The 27,597-nt window shown below is 52.3% G+C and overlaps 1 protein-coding gene across 1 annotated transcript; it reads right to left on the bottom strand.

Moving 5' to 3' along the window:
- On the bottom strand, positions 1-27,597 carry VIL1 (villin 1). The gene is made up of 20 exons (XM_004576830.3): positions 27,534-27,597; positions 23,677-23,765; positions 23,280-23,354; positions 22,008-22,204; positions 20,259-20,367; positions 20,022-20,132; positions 19,134-19,336; positions 18,940-19,018; positions 17,750-17,848; positions 17,032-17,185; positions 16,541-16,641; positions 16,309-16,446; positions 15,579-15,737; positions 13,537-13,719; positions 12,688-12,833; positions 11,657-11,801; positions 11,038-11,226; positions 8,793-8,861; positions 7,673-7,813; positions 1-237 (listed from the first exon to the last, which is right to left on the bottom strand). The coding sequence occupies exons 2-20, from the start codon at positions 23,749-23,751 to the stop codon at positions 124-126; spliced, it is 2,487 nt and encodes an 828-aa protein (XP_004576887.2). The 5' UTR covers positions 23,752-23,765; positions 27,534-27,597; the 3' UTR covers positions 1-123.

The following is a 27,597-nucleotide window of genomic DNA, read 5'->3' as shown; positions in this document are numbered from 1 at the left end:
ACAAGTACAACTTCAAACTTCATTAACCAGCAAAGGACTGATTGCAGTAATAAAAACAGGGAAGTGCTGACAGTGTTGGGAGTGTGGGTGGGATTGCTTTACAACCACAGTTCCTCCTGCTGCTCAAAACAGTCCTCTTTCTTTCTTGAGGTTTTGTTGCTTCCATCGAGGCAGGGCTGAAAAGGCAACTGGAGACATCCCCAAGGCTCTAGTGAAGTCTTCCACAGACAGGTGCTCCTGGAGGATGAAAGAGGCAGAAACAAAGTCACTCCTCCCCAGCATCTGGGCTGGTGGGTCAGGAGTGTGGCATGTAACCTATTCAATGACCAGCAGAGGCCCGCAGCTGTTTGAGGGCCAGGAAAGGTGTGGGGAGGAGACTGTCACCTGGGCTTCCTGGGGGTTGGTCCCCTGTTAGTAACAAAAAAAAGAGGTGATCAGTTGAGCCCGTTCTATTTCTATCAGGGTCAAGTTCACATTAGCCCTAAAGTGAGAATTGAAATATAGGACTTGGCTTGGTTAAGGAGTCACTTCTCTTCCCAGGCCTTCATTTTCCTCTCATAAAATGAAAGAAATTTTGTTAAGGGCCAACTTTTGCTTCCTTATAGGAGAATGAAAATGTAGCATGAAAGGGTGTGAGGAACTTGCGGTTTAGTTCATCTTCACTTAAGCAGCGAGACCATGCCTGGCCCACAAAATAAGCAAATGAAATGTAAGATTCTGTTGCTATCACAAGAGACACGAGCAGCAGTCTTGCTCCTGGGCCCTTCGCTGTTCTGTATCAAGTTGGATGGGTGCCAAGCATGCCAGGGCAAGTACTAATGTAGCTTACTGGCACTGCTGTGCACTTCAACATAGGGGCATCTGAAAATAGGAATATGGTCAGCCCTCTAGGCCATGGTTAACTTTTTTTCCTCTAAGGAGTACAAGACACCTCCATCCCATATAGAAGTGCGCAGCTGGGTTCAGTCCCCAGCTCGGCTCTTGACCCTGGGAGGCTGCCCATAATGGTTCAAGTGGCTAGGTTCCTGCTATCCACATGGTAGACTGGGTTGAGCTCCTAACTTGCAGTTTCAGCCTCAGCCCAGCCCTGGCCATCACTGGTCTTGGAGGTGTAAACCAGCAGATACAAGCTCAATCTGGGTCTCTATACCACTCCAAAAAATCGAAAAATAGCTTGAATATGGGGTTGTGGCACGACAGGCTGTTTCTGCTAGGATCACCCGTGTATCGGTTTTAGTCCTATCTACTCCAATTTAGCTTCTTGCCTAATGTATCTGTAGAGCAAACAATGGCTCCAGTGTTTAGACTCCTGTCACCCTCCATCAACAGGGACTTCAGGGGCCCAGCGGCATGACCTAGTGGCTAAAGTCCTCGCCTTGAACACACCAGGGTCCCATATGGTTCTAATCCCAGCAGCTCCACTTCCCATCCACCTCCCTGCTTGTGGCCTGGGAAAGCTGTCGAGAACTGCCCAAAGCCGTGTGACCCTGCACTGGCGTGGGAGACCCGGAAGAGCTCCTGGCTCCTGGTTTGGATCGGCACAGCACCAGCCGTTGTGGCCACTTGGGGAGTGAATCATCGGATGGAAGATTTTCCTCTCTCTATATCTGACTTTGCAATAAAAATAAAATACGTCTTTCTTCTTTTCTTTTTTTTTAAAAGAAGGATTTCAGGATCCTGGCTTCACCTGGTGCAGCCCTATTGCAGGCATCTGGGGAGTGAACCGGAGGGTGGAATCCACTCATTCATGTTTTCTCTTCCCCCTCCACACTCTCTTGCTGTTGGAAGTCAATGAAACCAGACATTTCTTTAAGGGCTTTCACTTAAAAAAAAAAAAAGTATAGGAACTATTTGCATACCATTTACATTGTATAGCTATTGTAACTTAGAAATGATTTAAAATACATGGGAAGATGTGTGGATTCTTTGCCAATACATTTCCTATAATAGACTTAGACATTTTTTAACTTCAGGGGTCCTGGAAACAATCTCCTATGAATACCAAGGAAGAACTGTATTAATCTTTTCCTAAGTGTAAAGATGTTACTTGAGGGCCCAGTGCGATAGCATAGCAGCTAAATCCTCACTTTGAACGCACCAGGATCTCATATGGGGGGCTAGTTCTAATCCCGGCAGCCCCGCTTCCCACCCTGCTCCCTGCTTGTGGCCTAGGAAAGCAGTCGAGGACAACCCAGAGCCTTGGGACTCTGCACCCACATGGGAGACCCATAAGAAGCTCCCGGCTCCTGGCTTTGGATTGGCTCAGCTCCAGCCGTTGTGGCCGCTTGGAGAGTAAACCATTAGACAGAGGATCTTCCTCTCTTTCTCTCCTCCTCTCTGTATATCTGCCTTCCCAGTAAAAATAAATACAATTTTTTTAAAAATTAAAAAAAGATATTACTTGAAAGAAATAAACAGGAGAAAGATTCCATCTGCTGGTACATTTCTCAAATCCCCACAACAGCTGGGGGGTTGAGGGGTAGTGTCAGCGGGGAAGAGCGGGATCTTTGAACTCAATTCAGGCCTCCCGTTTTGGATAGCAGGGGCTAAAGTACTCAAGCATTCACCTGTCTCTAAAGGTGCTCGTTAGCAGAAAGCTTGGGTCTGAAGTGGAGGCTGGACTTGAACCTGAGCACTCTGTTATGGGACGCAGGTGCTGGAAACAGCATGTTAACCAACAAACACCTGCCCTGTCTGTTTTCTCATGATAAAGTCAAAAGATCAAGAAAATCAAGGCTAGGGCCCGGTACAGTAGCCTAGCTGCTAAAGTCCTTGCCTTGCATGCACCAGGATCTCATATGCGGGGGCTAGTTCTAATCCCAGCATCCCCGCTTCCCATCCAGCTCCCTGCCTGCGGCCTGGGAAAGCAGTGGAGAACAGCCCAAAGCCTTGGGAGGCTGCACCTGCATGGGAGACCTGGAGGAAGCTCCTGGCTCCTGGTTTGGATCTGCGCAGCACCGGCCGTTGCAGCCACTTGGGGAGTGAATCATTGGACAGAAGATCTTTCTTTCTCTCCTCTCTGTAAACCTGACTTTCCAATAAAAATAAATACATGTTTAAAAATAAAATAAACCGAGGGGTGGGGAGAATCCAAGTACCTATGAAACTGTGTCACATAATACAATGTAATTAATGAATTAATAATAAAAATAAAAATAATAATAAAAATAAAATAAACCAAAGAGCTTCATCCTTCGTGGCTTCCCAGTCAGAAGGTAGTGTTAAACCTCAGCCATCTTTTACATTCCGCTGTGCGAAACAGCAGCCGGAAACAACGATCACACTTTTCCCTCACCCTGGATCCTTCCCACCCTGATCAACACTGTAAACATCAAAAACAAAGATAATTTTTTTTTTAAATACCAGCTGAATGACTTCATAAGAACAGGCTTTGCTTAGAGATGGTTGGGAGAGTAGCAGCACAAAGTACAACTGAGGTGGAGGAAGGATTCTGAGAGAAGTTAGAAAGGTCAAAGAACAAACACAGTCACGTTTTGGCTGGTTATTGTGAATAGAAAACAAATGATGACAAATGACTGGTTTCTCTCTTCCTGTGAATGATCTAGAAGATTAGATAGCACAATTTCACCTTTTTATTAGAACTGGGAGTCTACTTTTCTAGACCTTGGCTATCGTCCCTGATAAGATTAGGCCAAGACCTTTGTTCTGCTCCGAGATGATAACATGGCAGTGCTGGTGAAGGCAGTGCCCTCAAGGTACACTCAGGACAGTCCCTCCCAGGATACACCTCCAGACACCAGGAGGTGGACTGGATGGGACTGAACCCAGTGGCTGCCCTGACACACTTTTTTCCCCCTCTGAGCTGTTTGGCTAACGTGAAGCTGCCCTGGGCAGCATTTTTCCTGACTGCGGACAGCCTGAGACACAGTAACTTGCTGACAGTCACACCTGCTCAGGTAGGTCTGCTGTCCCTGAGTTGTCTAACCTGTTACACCCTGCCTCCCACCCCATCCCCACGACTACCCTGGGGCATTCTCTCCTGAAGGCTCATGGGAACTAGATGCTGGGAGCCTTCCCCACCCCTAGCCCTGTTTCTAAAAAAGACAGTAAATATGAATGGCTTAGGCATCATTGGGTGAAGGAGAGCTGCTGGACCCCAAGTTTATCTGTAGCCAACCCCTCAAGTTGTCACAGTTGTGGCTGCTGTGTCCATCTCCTCTACAAGTGACTCTAGGGTGCCCTATCTGGTCCAGCCAAGGCAAATTCCTCAACTTTGTCAGGACTGCTGGACTCTGACCTCCCCCCAGGGGGCTAGATAGCTGAGACTGCCCATCCCAATGGACTTGTATCTTTCCATTGACCCTGCTCTTAAACCTTGCGGTCCTGCCAGCTGATTGCCAGCCTCACCCACGGCCACATCCGCCTCTCTGGTTTACTCATCAGTGCTCAAACACTTAGATTGCTTTCTTTCTTGCTGCTCATGGTCAGACCCTGTCCCCGCCCCACTCTGGTCACTGACTGACCTTCTAAGTCTGCAAGCAGACTTCTACGGTGGGCCCACTCAACAATGAACTCCAGCTCTCCTCTAAGAATGCATGCTGGCTATCTTTATGATCAAAAGTCAGCCAAAGACAACTGCAGTATAGTTTTTGTTTATTAAAAACTCAGCTGCTGGGCCTGGCGCGATAGCGTAGTAGCTAAAGTCCTTGCCTTGCACGCGCCAGGATCCCTTATGGGCACCGGTTCTAATACCAGCAGCCCCACTTCCCATCCTGCTCCCTGCTTGTGACCTGGGAGAGCAGTGGAGGATGGCCCAAAGCCTTGGGACCCTGCACCCACAAGGGAGACCCAGAGGAGCTACTGGCTCCTGACTTCAGCTCCAGCCATTGTGGCCGCTTGGGGAGTGAACCATCGGACAGAGGATCTTCCACTCTGTCTGTCCTCCTCTCTGTATATCTGATTTTCCAATAAAAATAAATAAATCTTAAAAAAACACTCAGCTGCCTTCAGGCACTTCTAGCTTAATGGACTTGTCTTCATTCTGTCCATTTAAAATAATCCTAGGGCTGGCGTAATTGCTCAACTGGCTCATTTTCTACCTGCAAGTGCCCATATCCTATATGAGGTACAGGTTTGGTCCCAGCTGCTCCACTTCCGACCCAGCTCTTTGCTTGTGACCTGAGAAAGCAGTGGAGAATTGCTCAGATCCTTGGACTGTTGCACCTACGTGGGAGCACCTGGCTCCTGGCTCCTGGCTCCTGGCTCCCGACTTTGGAACAGCTCTGCTCCAGCCATTGAGGCCATTTGGAAAGTGAACCAGGAGATGGAAGATCTTTCTCTGTCCTCTCTGTAAATTTTACTTTCTAATAAAACAAATCTTGAAAAAAAAAAAAAAAAGCTGCAGCTGAAAAGAAGCCACCTGTCCATCCTCTGTCTCAGTAGCATCATCTGCCCCGGCCCCTAGAAAGTTCTTCTTATACCTGATTCTTGCTCTGACTTTGCGACTAGCCAGTTACAAGTTGTTAGCTAAGTCATTCCTGCCTGCAGACATTAGCTGTTCTCAGCACTGAGTTGAGCTTTCCTTTGTAGAGTACATTCTGTGTACCAGAGAAGGGCTGGGCAAACTTCAGCACTTACACTGGGACTGTCCCAGTGTTAGAGTAAAGACAGGACACTCCAGACTCCTCACAGATGGGAGAACCTGGGAGGGCACACATGGCAGTGCCCTCTAAGGTAAAAGGGTTAAACAGCTCTAGGAGGGGCCGGTGCTGTGGCATAGTGTGGTAAAGTAACCATCTCTGATGGTGCATCCCATATGGGCACTGGTTCAAGTCCCAGCTGCTCCACTTCCAATCCAGCTCCCTGCTAAAGTGCCTGGAAAGCAGCAGAGGTGGCCTCAAGTCCTTAAGCCCCTGCAGAAGAGTCTAGGTGCCTGGCTTTTCCGTGGCCCAGCCCTGACTGTTGCAGCCATTTCAGGAATGGAGCATAGGTGGAAGATCTGTCTCTCCCGCTATGATTCTGCCTTTCAAAAAAAAAAAAAGATAAACCTTAATAATTTAAAAAAAAAACCCTGAAAGAATGCAATTATACTCTACAGACCTCAGTCTTCTGTAGCTTATCTCAGTGGAAGGACTTCTAACTCTTACACAGAGCATATTTGCTCTCCTCTTAGCTCCCTTGGCTAACTGTGCAGTCTACACTGATCACTGGGTTGCTAACAAGCACTCCCTACTGTCCTCACTCCCCAGGAGACCCCCACCAGCCCCGCCACTGCAGCTGCCAGAGGCCCCATGGGTCCTTGGCTCTGCCGCAGGGGGCCTCCAAGCTGCCTGCTCACCGGACAGTTGTCACAAACTCCATGTTTCCCAAGTGCCTCCAGTCCACAAAGGTCCCTCTCCAGGTGGCCTGACCTAGACTTTCCTACCCCAGAGAGCAGTGGTTTTCCTTTCTCACACCCTCAACACGAGCCATTGATTTTTGTTTCCTACATGTTCTCCAAGTCACTTCCTCCTCAACTCCTCCTTCACCACCGCCTGTTCCAAACCATCCAGCTCCCTGCTATTGCACCTAGAGAAGCTACAGAGAATGTGGCATCCATGTGGGAGGCCCAGAAGACACTCCTGGCTCCTGGCTGTAGACTGGCCCATCTCCAGCCATTGCAGCTATTTAGGGAATGAACTAGCAAATGAAAGACATCTCGCTGTCTATCTCTCTTTATGTAACTCTACATTTCAAATACTTTTTTAAAAGTTCAACTGGGAAGCAGCAGAAGATGGCCCAAGTGCTTGGAGCTGAAGCTCTGTCACCATGTAGGAGACCTAAATGGAGTTCCAGGCTCCTGGCTCTGACCTGGCCCGGGCCTGGCTGTTCCGGCCATTTGAGAGTGAACCAGCAGATGGGAAATCTCTGCCTTCCAGCTCTCTGTAACCCTTTCAAATAAGTTTAAAAAAAATACATCTTTCAAGAAGAAAGAAAGAAATGTAGATGTGGGAAAGGCATATGGCACAGTGGTTGGGATACCCACATCTCATAGAGGAGTTCCTGGTTCAAATCCCAGCTCCACTTCTGATCCAGCAATCCGTTCATGTACACCGTGGGTTGGGGACAGCAGGTGGTAGTGGCTCAAGGACTTGAGTCCCTGCCACCTGCATGGGACACCCAGATGGAGTTCTGGGCTCTTTGCTTTGGGCTGACCCGTCTCTTATGGACATTGGGGGAGTGGGTTTCTCTGTGTCTTGCTCTCACTACACGTTTCAAATAAAACCTAAAAAAATACGCAAGTCAGTCACTGCTTTAATCCTAAATGGTGTCTCTGTGCTTGTGGGATGACAAGACAGTCCCCAGCATGGCAGGCAGTGCACTGCTCAGCTGAGCCCCTGCCCCTTTGCCAGCTCTCCACAGCATTGCCACCCTGGCCCCTCCAACTTTGACAGTTCAGCCCCACCTTCCCCATCCTTTATCTCTGATGTGCCAAGTCACCTGCTTAGCCTCTGTAATGCCTTCCACAGCACTCATCACCACTGATACTTGATAATGTTGTCATTGGGTGTGTCTGATCTATCCCCCACATCCCACTCCTGCAAATTATCAGCTGTCAGGAGTTCAACACCCGGGCCTGTCTTATTCACCAGGATGGGATATGATCCAAGGTGGTCAGGCAGTGCAAGCCAATACAACAGCCACATCTCTGGCCTAGTGGCGTATGACCCACCTCCTTCCTGCTGGGGTCCACCCCTTCGGGGAGCTCTTCCACGGACTTGTTCACCAGCTGTTCCAGCGGGAAGATGGGCAGAGGTCCAGAACTAAAGCTGGTGGTGGCGGTAAACATTTCCACTTGTGGGTTTGTGACCTCCTAGGGCGACAGAGACCCAAGGTTATCACTTCAGTTGGTGCATGGCTACCTCCCAACTGCCTTCCTTTTGGATGCTGGTGTTAACTCCAAGATGCTCCCAGGGCCCATTCTACTTCACCATGCACACACACACACACACACACACACACACACACACACACTGCTGCGAACACCACGTGCTAGATTAGGGATCTCCAGCCAAGCCAAGCCAGTGGGATCAAGCTGACCTGTTTAGTTCAATGACTCATTAACTTTCCCCATGGCTTCCCCGGGGAGTTGGAGATCTCCTCTGGGCATTGATGACCCTCGTTCTCTTTATCTACTGAGAGATTGCCATCCAGAAGTCCACTTAGCCTTAATTTATCTGTTTATAGCCGAGCACTGTCAGTGCCTAGAAGGGTTTATTGAGTGCTACATGCAGGTCCTCGCCCAGTGGGCGGAGGAGCCACATGTGTCATGTCTTGATTATCCCAATGGACTGGTGAAGTCTGCAGAGTTGGCACTGCCCTGTGTCCCCAGGAAGCCTGTGAAGCTCTGGAAAGAAAAAGCTTCCATTGCACATTCACATGGCCCAGTCCTACAGCTTACACACGTGTTTCTGGTAACTAACTGAAAGATCAAGTTCTACCCAGAGAGAGAGCCCCAATAGCAAACACTCCATAGGCAAGTCATTTCTCAATGCAGACTCCGTGGACCAACTGCCTGGAACCTCCTGTGACACGCAGCTTCCCGGGGGTCAAGCCCATGTCTGCACATCTGGATCTTTGGGTGAGGAGCCTGAGAATTTGCATTCTAACAGGCTTCTCTCCTCCCCTCTCCCTTGTCCCTGCATCATCCATGCCCTCACTGGGTACCACTGACCTGGGGGCGGGGTGGGGAAGGAAAGCTCAGGTTCCTGGTGTTTGTTAGGGATGTCCCCAGTCCCCTTCTCTTTCCCCCACCCCGCACCCAGGCCACTGCAAGGCCTTGCCACACTTACTGCAATAATCTGGCTCCAGTCACCAGACTGCCCCAGCTCTGTCTTCAGTTCCTCATAGGATTTGGTATTCTGTGTAAAAGTAAATAACATATCAGACAGTCTGCATGGCCAGGAAGTGGGAAAGATGGGTGGGTGGGGGGAAAAGCTTCCTTCAGGGACTCCAAGGGAACGCTGTGGTGGGAGGAACAGGAAATGGGAGCAGAACCCCCAGTACTGGGGATGGTAACCAATCAGAAAACAGCAGGACAGCCTGTTTAGTTCTCCCTGCTCCATATAACCTGGGACATCATCTTTTCTCACCCCCAGAGATCAACATAAGCAGTGAGAACCCTGCTGGGGCCTGCAGCACCCCCACCACCACTGGAGAGGTGAGGGGGCAGAAGACACATGGCTTGAGGCAGACACGGAGCTCCCTGGATTATGCTACCTGCTACCCCAGTGCAGGAGGCCAGACAAGCAGCTGCACTATGCCCCTCGAGGGCCGGCCAGCCCAGGAAATCTCTGGCTGAGAGGTTGGCATTGGGTGGGACTCAGGGACCTGGAGAAGATTTTTTTTTTAAGATTTCATTTTATTTTTATTGGAAAGTCAGATATACAGAGAGGAGGAGAGACAGACAGGAAGATCCTCCATCTGATGATTCACTCCCCAAGTTTCCACTCTGGCCGGAGCTGAGCCGATCCAAAGCCAGGAGCCAGGAGCCTCTTGTGGGTCTCCCACGCGGGTGCAGAACCCCAAGGCTTTGGGCTGTCCTCGACTGCTTTCCCAGGCCACAGACAGGGTGCTGGATGGGAAGCAGGGCTTCTGGGATTAGAACCACTGCCCATATAGGATCCCGGTGTGTGTGACGCAAAGACTTTAGCAGCTAGGCTACTGCGCCAGGCCCAAGGAGATGATCTTACATCTAGATTTGACTTTGTCCCCCAAACAAAACAGCCCATCAAACACAGGATTGGAGAAAAATCAAAATTAAAAAAAAATGATTTGGGCCCAGCGGCGTGACCTAGTGGCTAAAGTCCTAGCCTTGAACGTCCCGGGATCCCATATGGGCACCGGTTCTAATCCCGGCAGCTCCACTTCCCATCCAGCTCCCTGCTTGTGGCCTGGGAAAGCAGTCGAGGATGGCCCAAAGCTTTGGGACCCTGCACCCGCGTGGGAGACCTGGAGGAGGTTCCTGGTTCCCGGCTTCAGATTGGCGGCACACCGGCCGTTGCGGTCACTTGGGGAATGAATCATTGGACAGGAAATCTTCCTATCTGTCTCTTCTCTCTGTATATCTGACTTTGTAATAAAAATAAATAAATCTTTTAAAAAAATGATTTGAGGAAACAAAGCTCTTTGTTCACTGAATTCCTCTGCTCTGCCAATTAGAGCAGCTGCAGCAGTGGTCAGGTCCTGCCTGCATACCTCCGCCCTGGAGCTCCTGCCCTCTGCTTCCACAGAAAGCATCCCATGGTGGCCCAACGCACTGTGCTTGGATCAGGACCACACACATAGCCTATTTTGCTCAATTTAATGCCGTGCCATCCTTTATCCTTTCAAGCCAACACCAAGGATCCATCGATATCTTCTAGAAGCTTCCGCAGAACTGGCTATATCAACTTAAGCTTCTGCCTGCAGCACCAGCATCCCATATGGACACCAGTTTAAGTCCTGGCTGCTCCACTTCCCATCTAGCACCTTACTAATTGCCTGGAAAAGCAGCGGAGAATGTCCCAAGCACTTGGGCCCCTGTACCCACAGGGGAGACCAGAAGACATTCCTGGCTTTAGATTGACCCAGCTCAGTCAGTTCTGGCCATTTGGGGAGTGAACTAGGTGGAAGATTTTTCTCTCCCTCTCGTTCTTGCTCTATAATTCTTTCAAGTATAAATAAATAAATTTTTAAAATTATTTCTAAAAAAGTTTCTGCCCTGATATGAATGGTCTTGTCTGGCTCCATGTGGCCATGGCACATTTAAACCATGGTTAGGGAGGAATTCCATTTTGAATTATGCTAAATGAAATGGAAATTGTCAGTGCCACTCTAATGGATAATACCAGAAGCTTGGGGCCAAACCAATACAGGCAAGGCCCTGGAGCTGCATAAGTTCTGAGACCCGCTTTCCCTCCCCCTCCCCCTCCTGCTTCCCCTTCCCCTCCCCAGAGGACTGAATGGGCTTGGTTTTGGTCCTCAGCTGCCTTCCCCCATCAATAACTCCGGCCCAAATCAGCAAGTCACATGCCCCAGCAGGGCCCAGCTACTCACACTCCATTTGAAGGGATCCCAGGCCAGGAACCAGCCTGTGAATGTGGGCGGCTCATTGCCCTGCTTCACCACAATGATGGGGGTGTCCAGGTCACGGCCGCTGGGGTGGGTCTTGAGATACTCCTGCACGGTGGTGGCCGCTGCCTTCTTTTCCTCCTCGTTGGCATGCTTCCCTATCCAGAAGAAGATCTGGGGAAAGCCCCCCAACACACATGCATTCATTCTTTCCTGTCCTCCCAGACCTGTAGATGCCCAGCGGCAGAGCCCTGCTGACCCAGTCACTGCCTGAGCCAAACAGCCTCACCCATGGACATCCCACTGGCCTTGATTTTGCACATGAGAGAAGAGAAAGTTGGATCAATGCTTTCTGTAAACATGCAACTCCCAGCCCCTTGCAAGCTCAAAAACACTCCTGCTGATGGGAAGCAGCCCTGCAAACAGCTTCTTCTCCCCTTTCCCCCATCTTTTCTTCTCAGGCTCCTGGGATTCCCAGGGAAAAGGTGCAGCGGGGTCTGAAAACACACTAACATGTACCTGCCCACAGAGCCACTTGGTCTCGGCTGAGGAATGGAGAGCTTGGGGGTCGGGGGGGACGGGCCCCTGGCCCTGGGTCCTGTACCTGGTCCCAGACATCCAGCAGGAACACGTCATCCTCTTCAAGGTCATCCTGGGTGAAATCGGGGATCTCCGTGACCAGGAAGCGCCCGGTTTGGTTGGAGCATTCAAAAAGCCGTGGGGCAATGGCCAGGTTTTCCTCCTGCAGCCTGCAGGGAGTACAGGGGAAACCAGGTAGGCAGGAGGGCAGCATGGGGCAAGGAGACCACAGATCTCCAGGGCTCTCACCGGCAAGGGATGTCTCCCCCTCCAAATGTTCTGCCTCCCCTCTGTGTTCATCTGGAGGATAAAATCCAGAAACAAATCCTTTCTAGGGAGGTCTTCCATAGCCCAGTGTCTTCCGGTCACTATTCTCTCCCTCCTTTCTGCTGACTAGCCCTTTGGCTTTCAACTTTATGGGGTGCGGAGAGGGGCAAAGCGGCAGATCACAGATATCTTCAGAAAAATCATCTGGGAGGCCAGTGTCCTGATGTAATAGGCTAAGATTCAGCCTGAAGTGCCGGCGTCCCATATGGGCACCCATTTGAGTCCCAACTGCTCCACTTTCAATCCAACTCCCTGCTAACGTCTCTGAGAAAGCAGTGCAGGATGACCAAAGTGCTTGGGCCCCTGTACCCATGTGGGAGATCCAGAAGAAGCTTTAGGCTCCAGGTATTGAACCAGGCCAGCTCTGGCCATGGCAGTCATTTGGGGGGTGAACTCACAAGAACAAACATCTAGAAGTGGGTTATGACCGGCGCTCCTCAGGCCTGTACCTGTAGCTGCGGGCAGAGATTCGGCTCTGGAACTTCCTTCCTGAAGGGCATATGGGCCCACCCCTCTTCTGAGCTGCTTTCCCTATTAACTCTCTTCCCTGTTAACACCCACCAGGCCCCAGGCATGGCATGGTCAGGGGCACAGGCACAAGGCATGGACACGGCTGGCCCTATTGCCCTGGGAGCCCAGCACACAGTCCTCAGCCCTGGGCACAGAGAGGAGATGCTCAGTGGCTAGTCAGCCCTGGGGGATGCTGGGGCAGAGGAATTCCAAATTTACCTCTTAGAGTTGGCATAGGGGGCCTTCCCGCCCAGGGCCATCCAGAAGTTGGCTGGCTCCTGCCCTTCCACTACCACCTGCTTCTCCGTCCGAGCGATGGTGTCAGCAACTGTCTTGGCCATCTCCCGTTCATCCCCACTACAGCCCTGGAAAAAGCAGGGTGTTGTGGGGGATGGGCTGTGCTAGGTGAAACAGTGGCCACCCCCCCACCCCGTCCTTGACACATTCAGAGGAGAGCACAAAGACAGGAGAGTCTGCATCTCTTCTGGAAATGAAGGAAGAGGAATAGGAGAGAAGGGGAGAGAGAACAAGCCCTGGCATAAAGACAGACCTACACAGGGATGGACAAAGGTGCCAGAGACAAAAAGGACACAATGGGCCCAGCACGGTGGCCAAGCCGCTAAAGTCCTCGCCTTGAACGCGCCGAGATCCCATATGGGTGCCGGTTCTAATTTCAGCAGCTCCAGCTCCCTGCTTGTGGCCTGGGAAAGCAGTCGAGGATGGCCCAAAGCTATGGGACCCTGCACCCGCATGGGAGACCTGGAAGAGCTCCTGGCTCCTGGCTTCAGATTGGCTTAGCACTGGCCCGTTGCGGTCACTTGGGGAGTGAATCATCAAACAGAAGATCTTTCTCTCTGTCTCTCCTCCTCTCTATATATCTGATTTTGCAATAAAAATAAATAAATCTTTTAAAAGAAAAAAAAAAAAAAAGGACACAAGACACAGATGGGGACGCAGAAGCTAAGAATCCACCAGTAGTCAGAGGTAGGGTGGAGGAGGCGTGCCAGATAGACGGTTCTGGTGGAGGCCCTGGAGTCTGCCCAGGGGCCAAGGGCACTGGGGACCTACCTTCCCACACCACAGGTAGCAGCAGGACGGGGTCTTGAGGATGAAGACATCGTTGGAGTTGAGAGATGCAGCCCGGGCTGGCACTTCGAAGGCTTTGGTGTTGTTGTTGCTTGTTCCCCGCACCTGGAACAGCCGTGTGGATGGCGTAGGCTCCAGGTTGTTGCTGTCCCGGGAGCTGCCTCCCTGGGGGTGTGGAGGGAAGACAGGGAGACAGAGCAGGAGTGAGTTAGTGAAGCAGACAGGCTGCCAGCAGAGGGTGCAGGGAGAGGCAGAGAGGAAGACACGTTCTCCCTCCTCCCTCCGGCTCTCCGGCTGAGCCATTGCCTGCTAATCTTGGCAAAACTTTCCTCAGCCTTTGGTAATTCCCCCGCCTTCCCTCCAACGGAGGCCCAAGCTCCTCCAAACTCCTTTCCACCGTGAACTCTCACCCTATTCCCAGAGGACTGCAAGCATGCTCCCCTGAGAGCTCAACTTTATTTCCGGCACAGAAGAACAGTGCTCTATGGTGCTAGCTCACGGCACCCAGCGAGCTGGCAAGCAGTGTTCGCATGCCTTGTTCTCGCCTGTTGAGTGTCAAGGACTGTGTAGGCGCTGCATCCACAAACACAACTAACCATGGCTCAGGAATATGCTGGGAGCGGGCATTTAGGTTTTTGTTTTGTTGTTTTCTTTAAGTACAGAGAAAGAGATCTTCCATTCATCTTCTGGTTCATTCTCCAAATGGTTGCAATAGCCAGAGCTGGCTGCTCTGAAACCAATAGCCTGGTGCTTCTTCTGGGTCTCCCACATGAGTACAGGGGTCCAAGGACTTGGATCATCTCCCATTGCTTTCCCATGTTATTAGCAAAAAGTCAAATCAAAAGTGGAACTGCCAGGACTTAAACCAGTGCCTATATGGGGGGTGTCGGCACCACAGGCAGAGGCCTAACGTACTACACCACAGCACTAGCCTCCTAATTTCTTGTTACTGCAGACTCTTGGAGGAGGCAGCAGTGATGGCTGAGGTAAATGGGTTCCTGCCCACGTGGGAGGCCTCAACGTGGGTTGAGGTTTCGTCTCCTAGCTTCAGCCTGGCCCAGCTCTGGCAGCCATTGTCGGCCTCTGCGAGGAACACCAGCAGATGGAAACTCACGTGCTTTCCCATTGTGTGCCTCACTGCCTCTCAAATCAAAAGATAAATTCCAGGGGGAAAATAAAACTGCATTTGTCTTGAATATGTGCAGCCTTTTTTTCCTTATCGTTATCGCCAAACAATATCCTAGAACAAGTATTCACCTGGCACTTACATTCTATCGGGTATTATAAGCCATTCCTTCTCCCTAAAGCAGCCAGTGCTGGTGGTTAGGGTGGTGGTTATAACACCGCTTGGGGTGCCCCACATCCTATACCACAGAAACTGGGTTTGAGTCTTGGCTCCTCTCCTTGTTCTAGTTTTCTATGAACATGTGCCAAGGAGAGCAGGTGACGGCTCAAGTGTGCCACCCACTTTGGAGACCTGGAAGGAAATCCTGGCTCCCAGCTTCAGCCTGGAGTAGTCCCTACTGTGGTGGGCATTTGGGCAGCAAACCAGCAGACGAGAGATCTCTCCATCCTTCTTTCAAATAAATTAAATGAATATATATATGAAGAAAGATGTATGTATGTTCTAGGCAAGTACTGTGCCACTTACAAAAGGAATTTGGGTGCTCCCACAGTTTGGTATCCATAGGAAGAACTGGAATCAATCCTCCAGGGAAACCGAGGGAGGTGTCTGCTTACTAGGTACTCAGCACATCGCTTACTGCTTAAATGACTGCAGTTCAGGCAAATCAGCCCAAACCATTTGTTTTCATGTAGAGGATTCAGGAAGTTATGTGATGAGCACTTGTTATTTCAGGAGAAATGCAATAGCTGTTTCCATTCCCAAATGGACAGAGGTGACAGGGCCTTTAATGATATCCCTCGCCCATGAATAACTGGGCTTCTCCCAAGTCCCACCTAATCCCTTTCCCTTTCCAATCCCCTCCTGGATGCCCAGTTCCTCATCATCATGCCAGGTGCACCTGGTAGACCACCATGCGTCCCTTGAAGATAGACATGAGGTGAGGTGGCTCCTTGCCCATGGTGACCCGGATCTGAACTGGTTCGTCATTGTACTTCTGGTCCAGGATGACAGCCTGATAGGCCGAGGCTGCAATCTCATCCTGGCTGGCCTGGTTGCCCTGGAGATAAGCAGGTAGGAAGTGGTGAGAGAGGAGGGGCCCTTAGCCTGAACAATTTCATACCCAGTTCTGACCTGACCCCAAACTCAGCACTCCTTTCCACCAGCCCTCCACTCCAGACACGGCCAAAAGCACAGCTGTAACCCACACCTCCATTCTGACCCCAGTCCCAAACCCAGTGCTTTTCCAGTCCCCAGGCAAGGCCCAACCCCAAATCTCCTCCAGTCCTTACGCCCTCCTTCTTGGGGACACCATGGGCATCACGGCCCTCCCTCCCAGCACCCAAGTCTCTCCCTTCTGCCTCAGATCTGGACACAGACACCCCCAGGTGGAGCAGGTGCACAACAGGTACAGAAGACAATGACACTTGGACAGGAGATTAAGAGGACCAAAAGGAAAAGAGTCATGAATGAGGTGCCTCATGGGACTTCAGAGCTCCAAGCAGTCCCCAGAGGAATCAGGCTGTCCCTGGAAGGGGTAGACTGCCCATCCTCCAAAGTGTTCAATTCTGTGGAGACAGCAGGAGAAGAGCGGAGGGGATCTGCGCTGGCCGGCAGGGGTGGGGCCTGACCTGCCAGATGTAGAGCAGGTAGTGCTGCTTCTCGCCAATCAGGTAGGTATAGAGCAGCAGGTAGCAGTCGCCCCCGAAGAAGTGGCCCAGCCACCTGGACTCCACAGGCACCAGCTCCAGGTTCTCAATGCGCCACACCTGGGATCAGGATCAGGTCAGCGTGAGGACTAACATGGTGGGGGAGCTTCCGTCCCCTCTCCAGCCAGCACGGTCCTTCTCTCAGCCCACCTACCTGCACCTCCCCACTCCCGTCATCCACCATCTTCTGCTGGGCGGCCACCTGAGGCTGGACATGCATGGAGGTGGCGTCGAACTTCACCTGTTCCACCTTAGCTGGAAGGGGGTGGGTAGGAGCATGGCGTAGAATATCATGAGCCCAACTACCATTAGTTAAGGTCCTCCTCCTTGTTCTCATCACAGCCCTGAGTGATGGCTACAATTCTTAGACCCATTTTATGGATGAGAAAAACTGAGGCTAGAATTTCAGTGACTTACCCAAGCCCACACAGACAGCCGCAGAGCCATATTACAGAATGCTATCTCCTTGCCCCTAAGGCTGCTGCCTCATCAGTACCTCCCAGGGAAGGCCGAAGAGGGACAAATACAAGGCTGTAGCTTGACCCCTAGAACACTTGGGCTTCCAGCATGGAAATACCCCTGGCCTTTTTTTGGCACTTCCCTTCCTGCACCCACGCCAGCCTAGAGCTTCAGTGCAATCCTCACCCACAGAGCCCACAGTGTGGGTTTTGCCCAGGCCTGAGGTCTGACTGGGCAACGTCCACTTCTGGAAGAGCTGCTGGAAGATGGCTGACTCGGCCCCGTCGTTCTGCACTTCCACCTGTGTGCTTGCTGGGTACTGCTTGGCTTTGATGAAGTTCTGGGTTGGGGGAGGCAGCAGGGAGAGAGGATACCTGGAGGCTCTGTCCTTGCCCTCTGTCCCCAGCCCCAGTACTGACCACTTGTCCCAAACTCGAATCCAAACCCACTTCCAAGGGTGACCTCCAACCAAACCCTATTGTGACCCCAAGTCGAGGTCAAGCCTCACTGGGACCTCAGCCCTAACTTTAAACCTCAACCCCGTATGCAGAAATCAGACCCTGACCTGACCCGCCCACAGCTCCAAACTACATGCCATGCCCAGCTCTTGTTCCATTGCAGAGCCCAGGCCGACCCTGACAATAGCCCCGCTACCCTCCTTAGGAAGGCCACTTCCTGTTTCCTTCTGACGTCCTAAACCCACGCATGAGTGCAGGCAACTAAGAGCCACACCCTGGGCAGGCCATGCTGGGATCCTGGCATGCAAAGACATTCCACCCCTCCGCCAGAGCAGGCCAGGCCAGCACCCGGCCCAACCCCTCTCCTCGCCTTCCTGACCTCCACCAGGTGCTACTCCCTGGCCGCGTTACCTGCCCTTCCCGTGCTGCTTTAAGCCCCTCCTTACCAGTGCCTGGTTCATGGCCTCCTTCCTCTCCTGGGCATTGGCATTCTTCCCCCTCCACACAAAGATCTTCAGGCCCGCTTGGTCCAGGATATAACAATCCTGGAGTCAGAGAGAAAGACTCAGGGTGAGCCTCATGGTGCTGGGTGCTAGGGTAGCTCCAGGCACAAAAACATCCTTCTAGGGGGAAGACGTCTGGTGTCCATGGGACCTCTTCACCCCAGACTGGAAATGCCAGGCTTGGGGTCCAATTCCAGCAGGTAGTTGCTCAAGTGCTTGGCTCCCTATTACACATGTAGGAGACCTCAGTTTTGAACTCTAGCTAAGTGTCTCTCACCCCTGTCCCTCTCTGCCGTTCAAATAGATTTAAGCTTTTTTGTTTTGATTTGCTTTTTTGTGTTTTTTTTTTTTTATTCTATAAATTTTTAAATAAAGAAGTAAGTCCTGGCCCAGCAATGTGGTATAGCACATTAAGCCTCCACCTGCAGCACTCACATCCCATATGGGTGCCAGGTGGAGTTCTTGCTGCTCTACTTCCTATCCAGCTCCGTGCTATGGTGTAGAAAATCAGTAAATGACGGCCCAAGTGCTTGGGACCTTGTACCTATGTGAGAGACTCAGAATAAGCTCCTTGCTCCTAGCTTCAAATTGTAGCAATTTGGAGGGTGAATGAATGATCTCTCTTGTCTTTCTCTTCCTCTCTGTACCTCTGCCTTTCAAATAAAAGCCCATCATTTTAAAAAATAAGTCTTGGGGTGAGGGATTGTGACGCAGTAACTTAAGTTACCACTTGGATGCCAGCATCCCAAACAGTGCCTGGCCGGAAGTCCCAGCTACTCTGCTTCTGAGCCAGCTTTCTGCTAATGAATGCCTGGCAGGGCAGCAGATGATGGCCCAGTCCTCCGGTTCCTGCTACCTATGTACTTGGAAGACCTGGATGAATAAATCTTTAAAAAGCAATAAAGATATTTAGTGACACAATAAACCTTTGACTATAATGCAAATTTAAAAGTAGGTTATCTCAGACCAAAAAATTAAACTGAGAAAGCAGCTTGGAGAAAAAAAAAAATCAATAAAGAGATCTTTAACAACAAGTTTCTCCTCTCCTGGAATTTCTCCTGCTTGGGGGAAAGGTGGACCCACTGGCTTTGGGGCCCATCTTCCCGTCCCCTCCCCTACTCCGACCTTCTCACCTCGTGATTGAGTAGGTCCTGTGTGAGCGGCCGCGTGGCAATTTCCCTAACCACCATCTTCCCCTCTGCGTCAGACATACTACAGGACAAAGGCAAGGTAAGGCATTGGCACGGAAGGGCCCCTTGGCCAGGGCACCTCGCCCACCAAGAGGCCCCTTCCCCAGGGCCAAAGAAGATCCCAGCTGGGTACTCACTGGTACAACTTGAGGGCAGCCTTGAGTGCCGGCTCCACCACCGAGTCGGGCACAGCAGCCTTCAGCTCCCGGCGCTTGCCCAGCACGTGATTCATTATCTCCATCAGCTGAGGGGACGCCGCCTCATCCTCCCCGTCTACCACACCCACGTAGGTTCGCCCACCCCGCTCCTGGTCTCGGATCTCCTTGGCCAGAGTCATGCCCTGTGGTAGGAAGGCATTGGTGACCCATGAAAGGTTGGCAGGGGACAAGGCAGTGCCTGCCTTGCCCAAACCCAGTGCCCCACAGCAGCAGCAAGGAACCTGTCAGAAATACAGGTTTCCCCATGGGCAGGAGGAGGAGGGTGCTTGGGGTGGACCTGCTGGACCTTCATTTGGTGATGGTGTTTGAAATTGGCCTTGATCAAGAACTGGAATCTGCCTAACTGCCTTTTAATCCCCAGCACCAGCTACATACCTGTTGAGGCTGCTACCCATCCTGGCCTCAGGGCCTCTGCCCACCCAGCTGGTGCACTTGTCTCTGTCTCCAGCCCAGCCCAGGGCTCTTGTCTTAGCTGGACTCTCCATTTTTCCCCAATCTGTGGCTTTTTCCCCTACCAGACAGCAGCTGCAGGCCCGAGTGTGGCAAGGAGGTTCTCGGCCGTTTCATGTCACCCCTGCATCCCCCAGCCTGGGCACAAGCTCTGCCCCATTCTTCACTCCACTTTCCTGGGTGAACCCCCAAGACACACACAGCACCCCACTCCACCTGCCCCGTAGAGATAACTTCAAGCACAGCACCCCAAGAGCCAAGAGGAGATAAGCCTGGGGACACAAGCACTGGTCAGAAATCTGGCCAGTTTGACTATGAGGCAGAGCAGGTAGCGGAGAGGCACGTGCGCAGGCGTACCCTGAGTCTCTCCATGCGGTTGCTCTCCGGCCCATTCCACTGGATGATGAGCTTCCCCAGATCCAGCAGGAAAACATCCCCACGGTTGAAACTCTTCCAGGACATCTCCACCTGGGGGGCAAGGAGGTCGGGGAAGCCCAGACCCCAATCAGAGTCCATCTCTTGGCTGCCTCTCCCTGTCCCCCATGGCTGCTTGGTTCCTGCCTTCCACCCCGCAACCACAAGGAATTGTCCTACCTCTCCGGCCACCACGTTCCTCTTGCCCTTGACGTGCAGCAGCCGACGGACATCATAGGAGTTGGTCTCCACCTGCTTCAGGCCGGAAGCCACGCCCCCCTTCTGGATGCTGAGAGGAGAGGAGAACTGAGCCTAAACATGGGCTGGGGGCTGGCAGGTGTGCAAGGCCCCTAAGTCCCCAGGTCCTGGCTGCCTGGCTGCCTCCAGGGTTAGCTGAAGGCAACCTGGGACCCAGTCAACCTAAGGAGACACTTAGAGTTGAACTTGAAGGAGGAGGTCATTTTCAGGCTCCAGCAAGGGCCAGGGCAGCTTGTCTAATAATAGCAAGAGCCTCCTTAAATACTGCACCCTAGGGACCAGTGTGCAGTGGCGCTGTAAGCTAATCCTCTATCTTACATCTCCAGCAACCTATATGGGCACTGGGCATCCCATATGGGCATCAATTCGTGTCCCAGTCTCTCTGCTTCCCATCCAGTGCCCTGCTAATGGCCTGAAAAAGTAGCAGAGGATGGTCCAAGTGCTTGGGTCCCCACACCCACTTGAGAGACCCAGAGGAAGCTCCTGGCTCCTGGCTTTGGATCTGCTAAGCTCTGGCTGTTGAGGCCATTTGAGGAATGAACAAGCAGATTAAGGATCTCTCTCTCTCTCTCTCTCTCTCTATATATATATATATATATATAAATCTGCCTTTCAAATGAAAATAAATGAATTTATTTTTACAAATCTGCATCCCTAGACTCTTCCTTGCCTCACGCAGATCCTACTGGGGCAAGGAGTCTGCACAGATGGGAGTGTGGTAACATAAAATCTAACACAGGGGCAAGAAGGGATGGGGATGTGTGGATAAGGTCAAGGCCCTGAGGGTGAAGGCAAAGAATTACAGTAGAAAAAAAAGAGAGAAAGGCACAACTCAAACGCCCCAAGCAGTGCATGGCTGCTGTGGCATGGGAAAAGGAGAGGAATACAAAAGGGAGGGGTGGGGACTACAGCAGCTCAGAGTAGGCAGTTTCCATGGGGAAGGCCAGGAGGCCAGAACCACAGAGTCTTCCAGGAAGGCCAGTAATGTGTAGAGAGAAGAGAGCAACTACTTGCCTGCTGGCCAGAGCAGGACTTGAAAGTGCTGCTTCGAAGGTGACCTTTAGCGCTGAGCTGTGGTCCAGGACACGCAAGCAGCAGCTAACGACCTCTGAGGGCTGGCCAGGGTCAAGCAGAGAGCCACAGCAGAAAGGTGGAGGAGGAGAGAGGTGATAGAAAGGTCACTAGAAGGGGCTTGCACTGTGGATTCCATATGGACGCCGGTTTGAATCCCAGCTGGTTCACGTCTGGTCCAGCTTCCTGCTAAGCCACCTAGTGAAACAGCAGAGGAGGGCCGTCCCAAGGGCTCAGGCCCTGCACCCATGTGGGAGGCAGGGAAGGAGCTCCAGGCATATAGCTTTGGCTTTGCTCAACCCCAACTGTCACAGCCATTTGGGGAGTGAACCAGCAGATGGAAGAACTTTTTTTCTCTGTCTGTCTCTCTCTTTCTCCGTAACTCAACCTTTCAAATAAATAAATCATAAAAAAAAAAAAAAGGTGTCACCAGAAGCCCATGTGGGGCCCATTTTACACACTACTCCAAACTTTGTGCTCCCTCCTGGGGCGCTGGTCACTGCCATGATGCTTTCTAGCCCCCAAATGTGGTGTTCCTGCCCCTGTAGCCTGTGTGCACCCTGCCTCCCCCACCCCATCCCCTGGACTAGGCCTCCTTACACAAGGCCCTGCTTGAAGTAGCTTCGGAAGGTCTCACTCTCATTGCCCTGGACCTCGCGGTGCTGGACAGCCTTGCCCTTCAGGTAGTCATCGATCTGCGTGGTATAGATGGCAGCCGCCCCCTGCTCATCCTGGGATGAGGCCTGGCCGATCCAGAAGTGGATGTCATAGGACAGGTTGTTGCCTGTCTTGTGGATCTAGGGAGAGAGGACAACCAGGGTACTGACATGCTGGGCTCCTGTGGCCCCCTTTTTACACTACACAGTCTCTCACACATGGGGCCTGGGTCACAGGAGACACGCCCTGGGCTGGCAGCCAGGGACCTCTCTAACCCACAGCAGTGCTTTCCCCTCTATGCCCTTGCCTGCCTCATCTCAGACAGGGATGAGGCTTGGACCACTCCAGTGTTTCCCAAGGAGATGCATGAGGCCTGTGAGGAAACCAGGAAATGCTGCCAAGTCTCTCTTCGGGATGCATGCGGCAGGCCCAATGTGAAGACACTCAAGTGCTCATTGTAAGATGGGACGGTATGTGCCCATCCTCCTGGTTGCTACATAGCTTATAATACTGAATAGCACTAAGCTGAATACATATTACACTCCCAACATTCATTATAATGTTACACTGTATGGCTACAATGACAGGGGGAAAAGTCTGGGTGTAGGCATCTGGTGCACCAGCTGCTTGAAATAACTGCATCCTGTATCACAGCATCTGAGCTTGAGTCCTGGCTGCACTTCCAGTTCCAACTTCCCACCAAGGCAAACCCTGGGAGGCAGCAGGTGATGGCTCACCTGGTTAGGTCCCTGCCACCCATGCGGGAGACTCAGTTGGAATTCCAGGCTTCTGGCTTCAGCCTAGTCTAGCCCTGGCTGTTGTGGCAAGTTGAGGAGTGAACTAATAGATGGAAGATCTTTCTCTGTCTCTTCCCTTGTATCTCCTTTGCTCCATCTTTCCAAGAAATAAAAAGTGCAAGGTGGTACCAGTGTATACTGAAATCGGGAAGGTACTAAGAGGGTGACTAGAGATTTGGGAAACATGGACTTGAGTGACAGTGACATCATGCCAGCTCAGACAGTCCCCAGGGAAGGTCACCTTTCCTGGGAGCAGTTCAGGGACAGGACAGGCCTCTGAAGCTCCATTCCTGAGTTGTTTTTTTTTTTTTTTTTTTTCATTCCTGAGTTTTGCAGAGCTACCTCAAGGGGGCACATCCTCAGCTTCCTGGGCACCCCCACCCTCAATCTGCAGTCTGCCCCCACAGGCCCAACTCACTGCCAGGACCACGTAGCAGTCTCCATCGTAGAAGCTCCCAAAGGTGTTGGAAGGAACAGGCACCATCTGCATGGCCTAAGGAGAGAAATGGGCACAGGGTTTGCCGGGGAGCACCCAGACGCAGGAGGAAGAGAGCAGGGGAAGCCGGTGGGGAGGATGCATGGGGTGGGGGCCAAGAAAAGGAACCCAAGGCCAAGGTGAAAAGGAGAGAAAAGGGAGAGGGAGAAAAGAAGCCTGCAGCAAGGGTGTTGCAGTCAGCAGGGATTGTGGGAGGAGGGAGGAGAGTGGGAGAAGGAAGGGCTGGCACGCTGTGAATGATGGGAGAGATGAAGGGACAGCTGACACAGGTACTCCTAACCCTTTCTACTGTCCCCCTCCAGCCCCGCCCAGAGCTCACCTCAATCCTCCATATCCGGATGCCTGGGGTGGTGACATTGAGAGAGTTTTTCACTTGCGTACTTAGCTCAGTCATGATGGAGGGTGAGCCTAGGAGAGAAAGCAGGCGTGTGGGAGCAACAGCCAAGTTGCTGGGAGTGTCCCAGCTTTGGGGACCGCTCTTCCAGCCCAGGCACCTAGAGAATCCAGCAGTGCCCTGAGGCTACAGGCTGGGGGCGGGGCAAGGTGGCCTGGGGAGCTGCCCCTCCCCCTGACACTGGGCTCTCACTGGACTTGGCCTTCACTGTCCTATCTAGCTCTGCTCCAGATCCACTCACACCCCTGAGCCCATCACCCCTGGAAGAAAGCCCTGGCAGTCAAGGCCCTTCTTGTTCACCCAAAGCCATGCTTGATGAACAAAATATCACCCGCGAGGCAGAAGCAGCTTGAGGGGGTGAAGCTGCCCACCTCCCTTTCCAAAGGGGCACAGGGGTTGCCAGGGAACCCATCTGGGGGTCAACACACACTCTGGCTCCTGATGCTCATCCAGCCCCTGAGGAGCAGTGATGATGGCTCAAGTGCTTGGGTTGCTGCCACCTGCACTGGAGACCTAGACTGCCCATCTTGCAGCTCCAGCTTGGCCATGGCAGGTATTTGGAGGAAAAAAAACAGCAGGTGGGATCTCTCTCTCTCTCTCTTTTTCCTCTCTCTCTCTCTCTCTCTCACACACACACACACACATTCTCTCTCTTCTCGAATGTATTATTATTTTTAATATAAAGAAGCTAGACATAGGGGCTGGAGCTATGGTGCTGGAGCTATGGTGAAGCGAGTTAAGCCTCCATCTGCCACACCAGCATTCCATAATGGACACCGGCTTGAATCTTAGCCATTCCACTTCTGGTCTAGGTCCCTGCTTAGGCCTGGGAAAGCAGTAGAAGATAACCCAAGTTCCTGGGTTCCTGTTCTCATAAGGGAAACTCGGAATAAGCTCCTGGCTCCTGACTTTGGATCATCCCAGTTCTGGCCGTAGCAGCCATTTGGGGAGTGAACCAGCGGATAGCTCTCTCTCTTTCCTCCTTTCTCCATAATTCTACATTTCCAATAAAAATAAATGAATCTTAAAAAAAAAAAAAAACACGTGCAGCCATGTCCTGTTTTTCCCTGGTTCCCCACCAACACCCCTTAACCTCCATTCTGGGGGTCTACAAAATGGAGCCATTTCTGCTTGCTCAGTGCCAAAGCCCTGGGCCAGCATCCTATGCTGGGTGGATGAATGGATGGAGAGAGAGTAGATGGGGGCAGGGGGAGGAAGGTGAGAGAGTGAATGAAAAATTGAATGAATACCGGAATGAATGAGGGAATCAGGGAATGAATGCACCTGTGGCTGGGAGGCGCCCTGCTCCCACTGAGCTGGAAGAAACCCACCCTTGCCTGCAGCTGACCGCCCCCTGCACTGCAGCTCTCTTGGTGCAGCCCCGCAGCTGCCAGCTGCATGTCAGCATCACCTGGGAGCACTCACAAATGCCAGGTGCCTGCCCCAGGGATTCTGAATTAATTAGGCCTATGGGAGGTGGGGCTGTTAAAGGTCCCCAGGAATTATGACCTGAATGAAAGCAAGGAGAGGTGCTCGGCAGCACATACACTAAAATTGGAACAAAAGCAAAGAGAGCCACTTGTCCCCTGCTCCAGGGCCCTTCCCTGTGAGGCTGCAGGCCCCCCTTTCCCCTCCAGGTGCTGCCAGCCTGTAACAGCTGGATTGCTCCTTGAACCCATGAATAATGAATGAAAGGCCAGGTGACCCCAGGACCAGGCCTGACAATCTCCAACCCATCTAATCTCTTCTTGCACCTTGGCTCTGAATCATCTCTTAGAATAATTAGCGACTCAGCCTTTCACTATAGAAAATCCCTCTTGGGAGCCACGGGGTGGCCGTTCTCCGCCCCAACCCCCTTCTTCCCCGCCCCCACTCTGGGGCTGGGAGGAGGCTTGTGCCCTTTTGTGGATCCCCTCCCTGGCAGCTTGCTGCGTTCCTAGGTGCTCCAGGACCTGTTGGACGCCTGCCGTGGGCTGTGGCCTTCTCCACCAAGGAGTCCTTGAGCTTCCATGGCCTCCTAGCTCAGCACAATCAATGCAAGTCCAAAGGAGAAGGTTCTCTGGTTATGTCAGCTGCCACCGCCTTGGCCGCCACGCCCCTTTCTCTACTAGCTGATCACAAAGGAACCATGTTCCTCTCTGAGCCAGAGGCAGGTGGCTGCTGGGCCATCCTCTCGGAGATGTGGGGGCAGATGGGAGAGAGCGTCCTTACTCCTTAGAGAAAGGGTTTAGGGTTCTCTGTCCACAGGACCGGCAGACCCACAGGGAGGGGGACTGGTCTCCTTAGGGTCAAGGGTAAGCCAAGGATCTCCACAAGGGGTTGACTCTGAGAGGGTTCCTGCTCCCCTCCTCTGTGTACCCCCCAACTGTTCAGAGCAGAAGCTGCTGCCCCACCCCCCTGAATAGTGGGAAGCTGCTGCCCTCACTCCTGCCAACCTGACCAGATTCTGCCCGCTCTTACCTGCCATTCACTGACTCAACTGCACTACCCATTAACCTCTCTTCTGCATCCCTGGCTCAGTGAAGGGCAGAGCCAAACCAAAACCCTAGCCAGGTGCATAGCCCTCTGTCCTCTGCCCCTTTCTGTCCCCCTCGATCCACCTAAATGCCTTCCAGCCTGTACTCCAGGTACCTGGTTGACCTCAGCTGCTGCTGCTGGGCTTGGCCCAGGCTGCTGGCCTGCCTACCCTCCCTCCACACACCCTATGTCAATTGCCTCACGCACAATTTACACATATTTCACTTCTAACTCAGCCTAGGCCTTCTTCCAAGAAGTTTTTCTGGACTGCTCCAGCTAGGCCAGGGACCCTTCTTTGGGTCTCAGGATGTTCTGCACTGATATCTACCTCTCTGGACCCTACAACTGTGCCAGAAGGAACAGAGCTGAGTTCCCAGCTCCTAGCACACACCAAGTGCCCTCATTTGTGAAGCTCAATGACTGGAAGGAGGCAGAGGTGCCTTCCTAAGCTTCCTGTGGCCATATTTGAGCTGCTGTTCAGGTGCAGCTATGCAGAGCCCTGGGGTGCCACCATGGCTGTCATTGCACAGCTGTGTAGCTCTGAACGTAGATATGCTAAAGACACGGACAGTGTCTGTGATGGCACAGCAAGTGGACATCCACAACCACTCCAACCCCAGGCTCTGACGTTCTGCCTAAGAGGGACCCACATGGGTGACCAGCATGCCCTGTGACTCTGATTGAGCACAATGGGATCCCAGAGGCTATGGAAGCCAGGAGCAGCAGGTCCTGGTGGAGGGGAAATGGAGCCCAAGGTGTGCTGGGAAACTGGGCCTGCATCTGGATCTGAGGCCCTGTCCCACCAGCCCCTGCCTATACCTTCGCCCATTCAATCCCTGATGCCTGCAATTCACCTCCTACATCCGGGAGAAACAGGACGCAGTCAGAAACATTCCAGATGAGGAACAGACAGACCAGAGGAGCTGAGCATGGCAGACAGTGATTTGCTCATACTTCTCCCTGTTTCTGATGAAGCAGTTCCATGCCCCAGTGGCCCTCCTCAACCCAAGCCGACCTGGGGTGATGGACACGCAGAGCAGGATGAGGGCAAGCATCACATGGAGCACTGCTCCCACCCCACCTGACCCGCGGAGGCCCAGGACAGACAGGCTGGGCTCCTTGCTCCTCCCAGAATCTCAGAAAGCCAGTCCCACGCTGAGGCCCATGCCAAGGGGCTGCAGGAGGCACCAGGCTGCCAGCAAGAAGCAGGGCCATACCCTCTTGCACCGCCCCTGGCCCCCAGCAGTCCCCAGCAGGTGCCTTACCTGTCTAGAAGAGGCAGCCACCACTTGGGAGAACTGGGAAGTTGTGGCAAGCAGGCTGCAGGAA

This window comes from Ochotona princeps, chromosome 5 (assembly GCF_030435755.1).
Source record: "Ochotona princeps isolate mOchPri1 chromosome 5, mOchPri1.hap1, whole genome shotgun sequence".
Taxonomy (NCBI): domain Eukaryota; kingdom Metazoa; phylum Chordata; class Mammalia; order Lagomorpha; family Ochotonidae; genus Ochotona; species Ochotona princeps.
Note: the sequence above shows the minus strand (reverse complement) of the source record. Positions and strands in the feature narration are given on the sequence as shown.

Coding starts and splice junctions, on each gene's coding strand:
- VIL1 (XM_004576830.3), bottom strand. CDS start 23,751: ATGACTGAGCTAAGTACGCAAGTGAAAAACTCTCTCAATGTCACCACC. Junction 22,205..23,279: donor ACTGCTACGTGGTCCTGGCA/GTGAGTTGGGCC, acceptor CTCTCTCCCTAG/ATCCACAAGACAGGCAACAA. Junction 11,227..11,656: donor TGCTGGATGTCTGGGACCAG/GTACAGGACCCA, acceptor GGCTTTCCCCAG/ATCTTCTTCTGGATAGGGAA.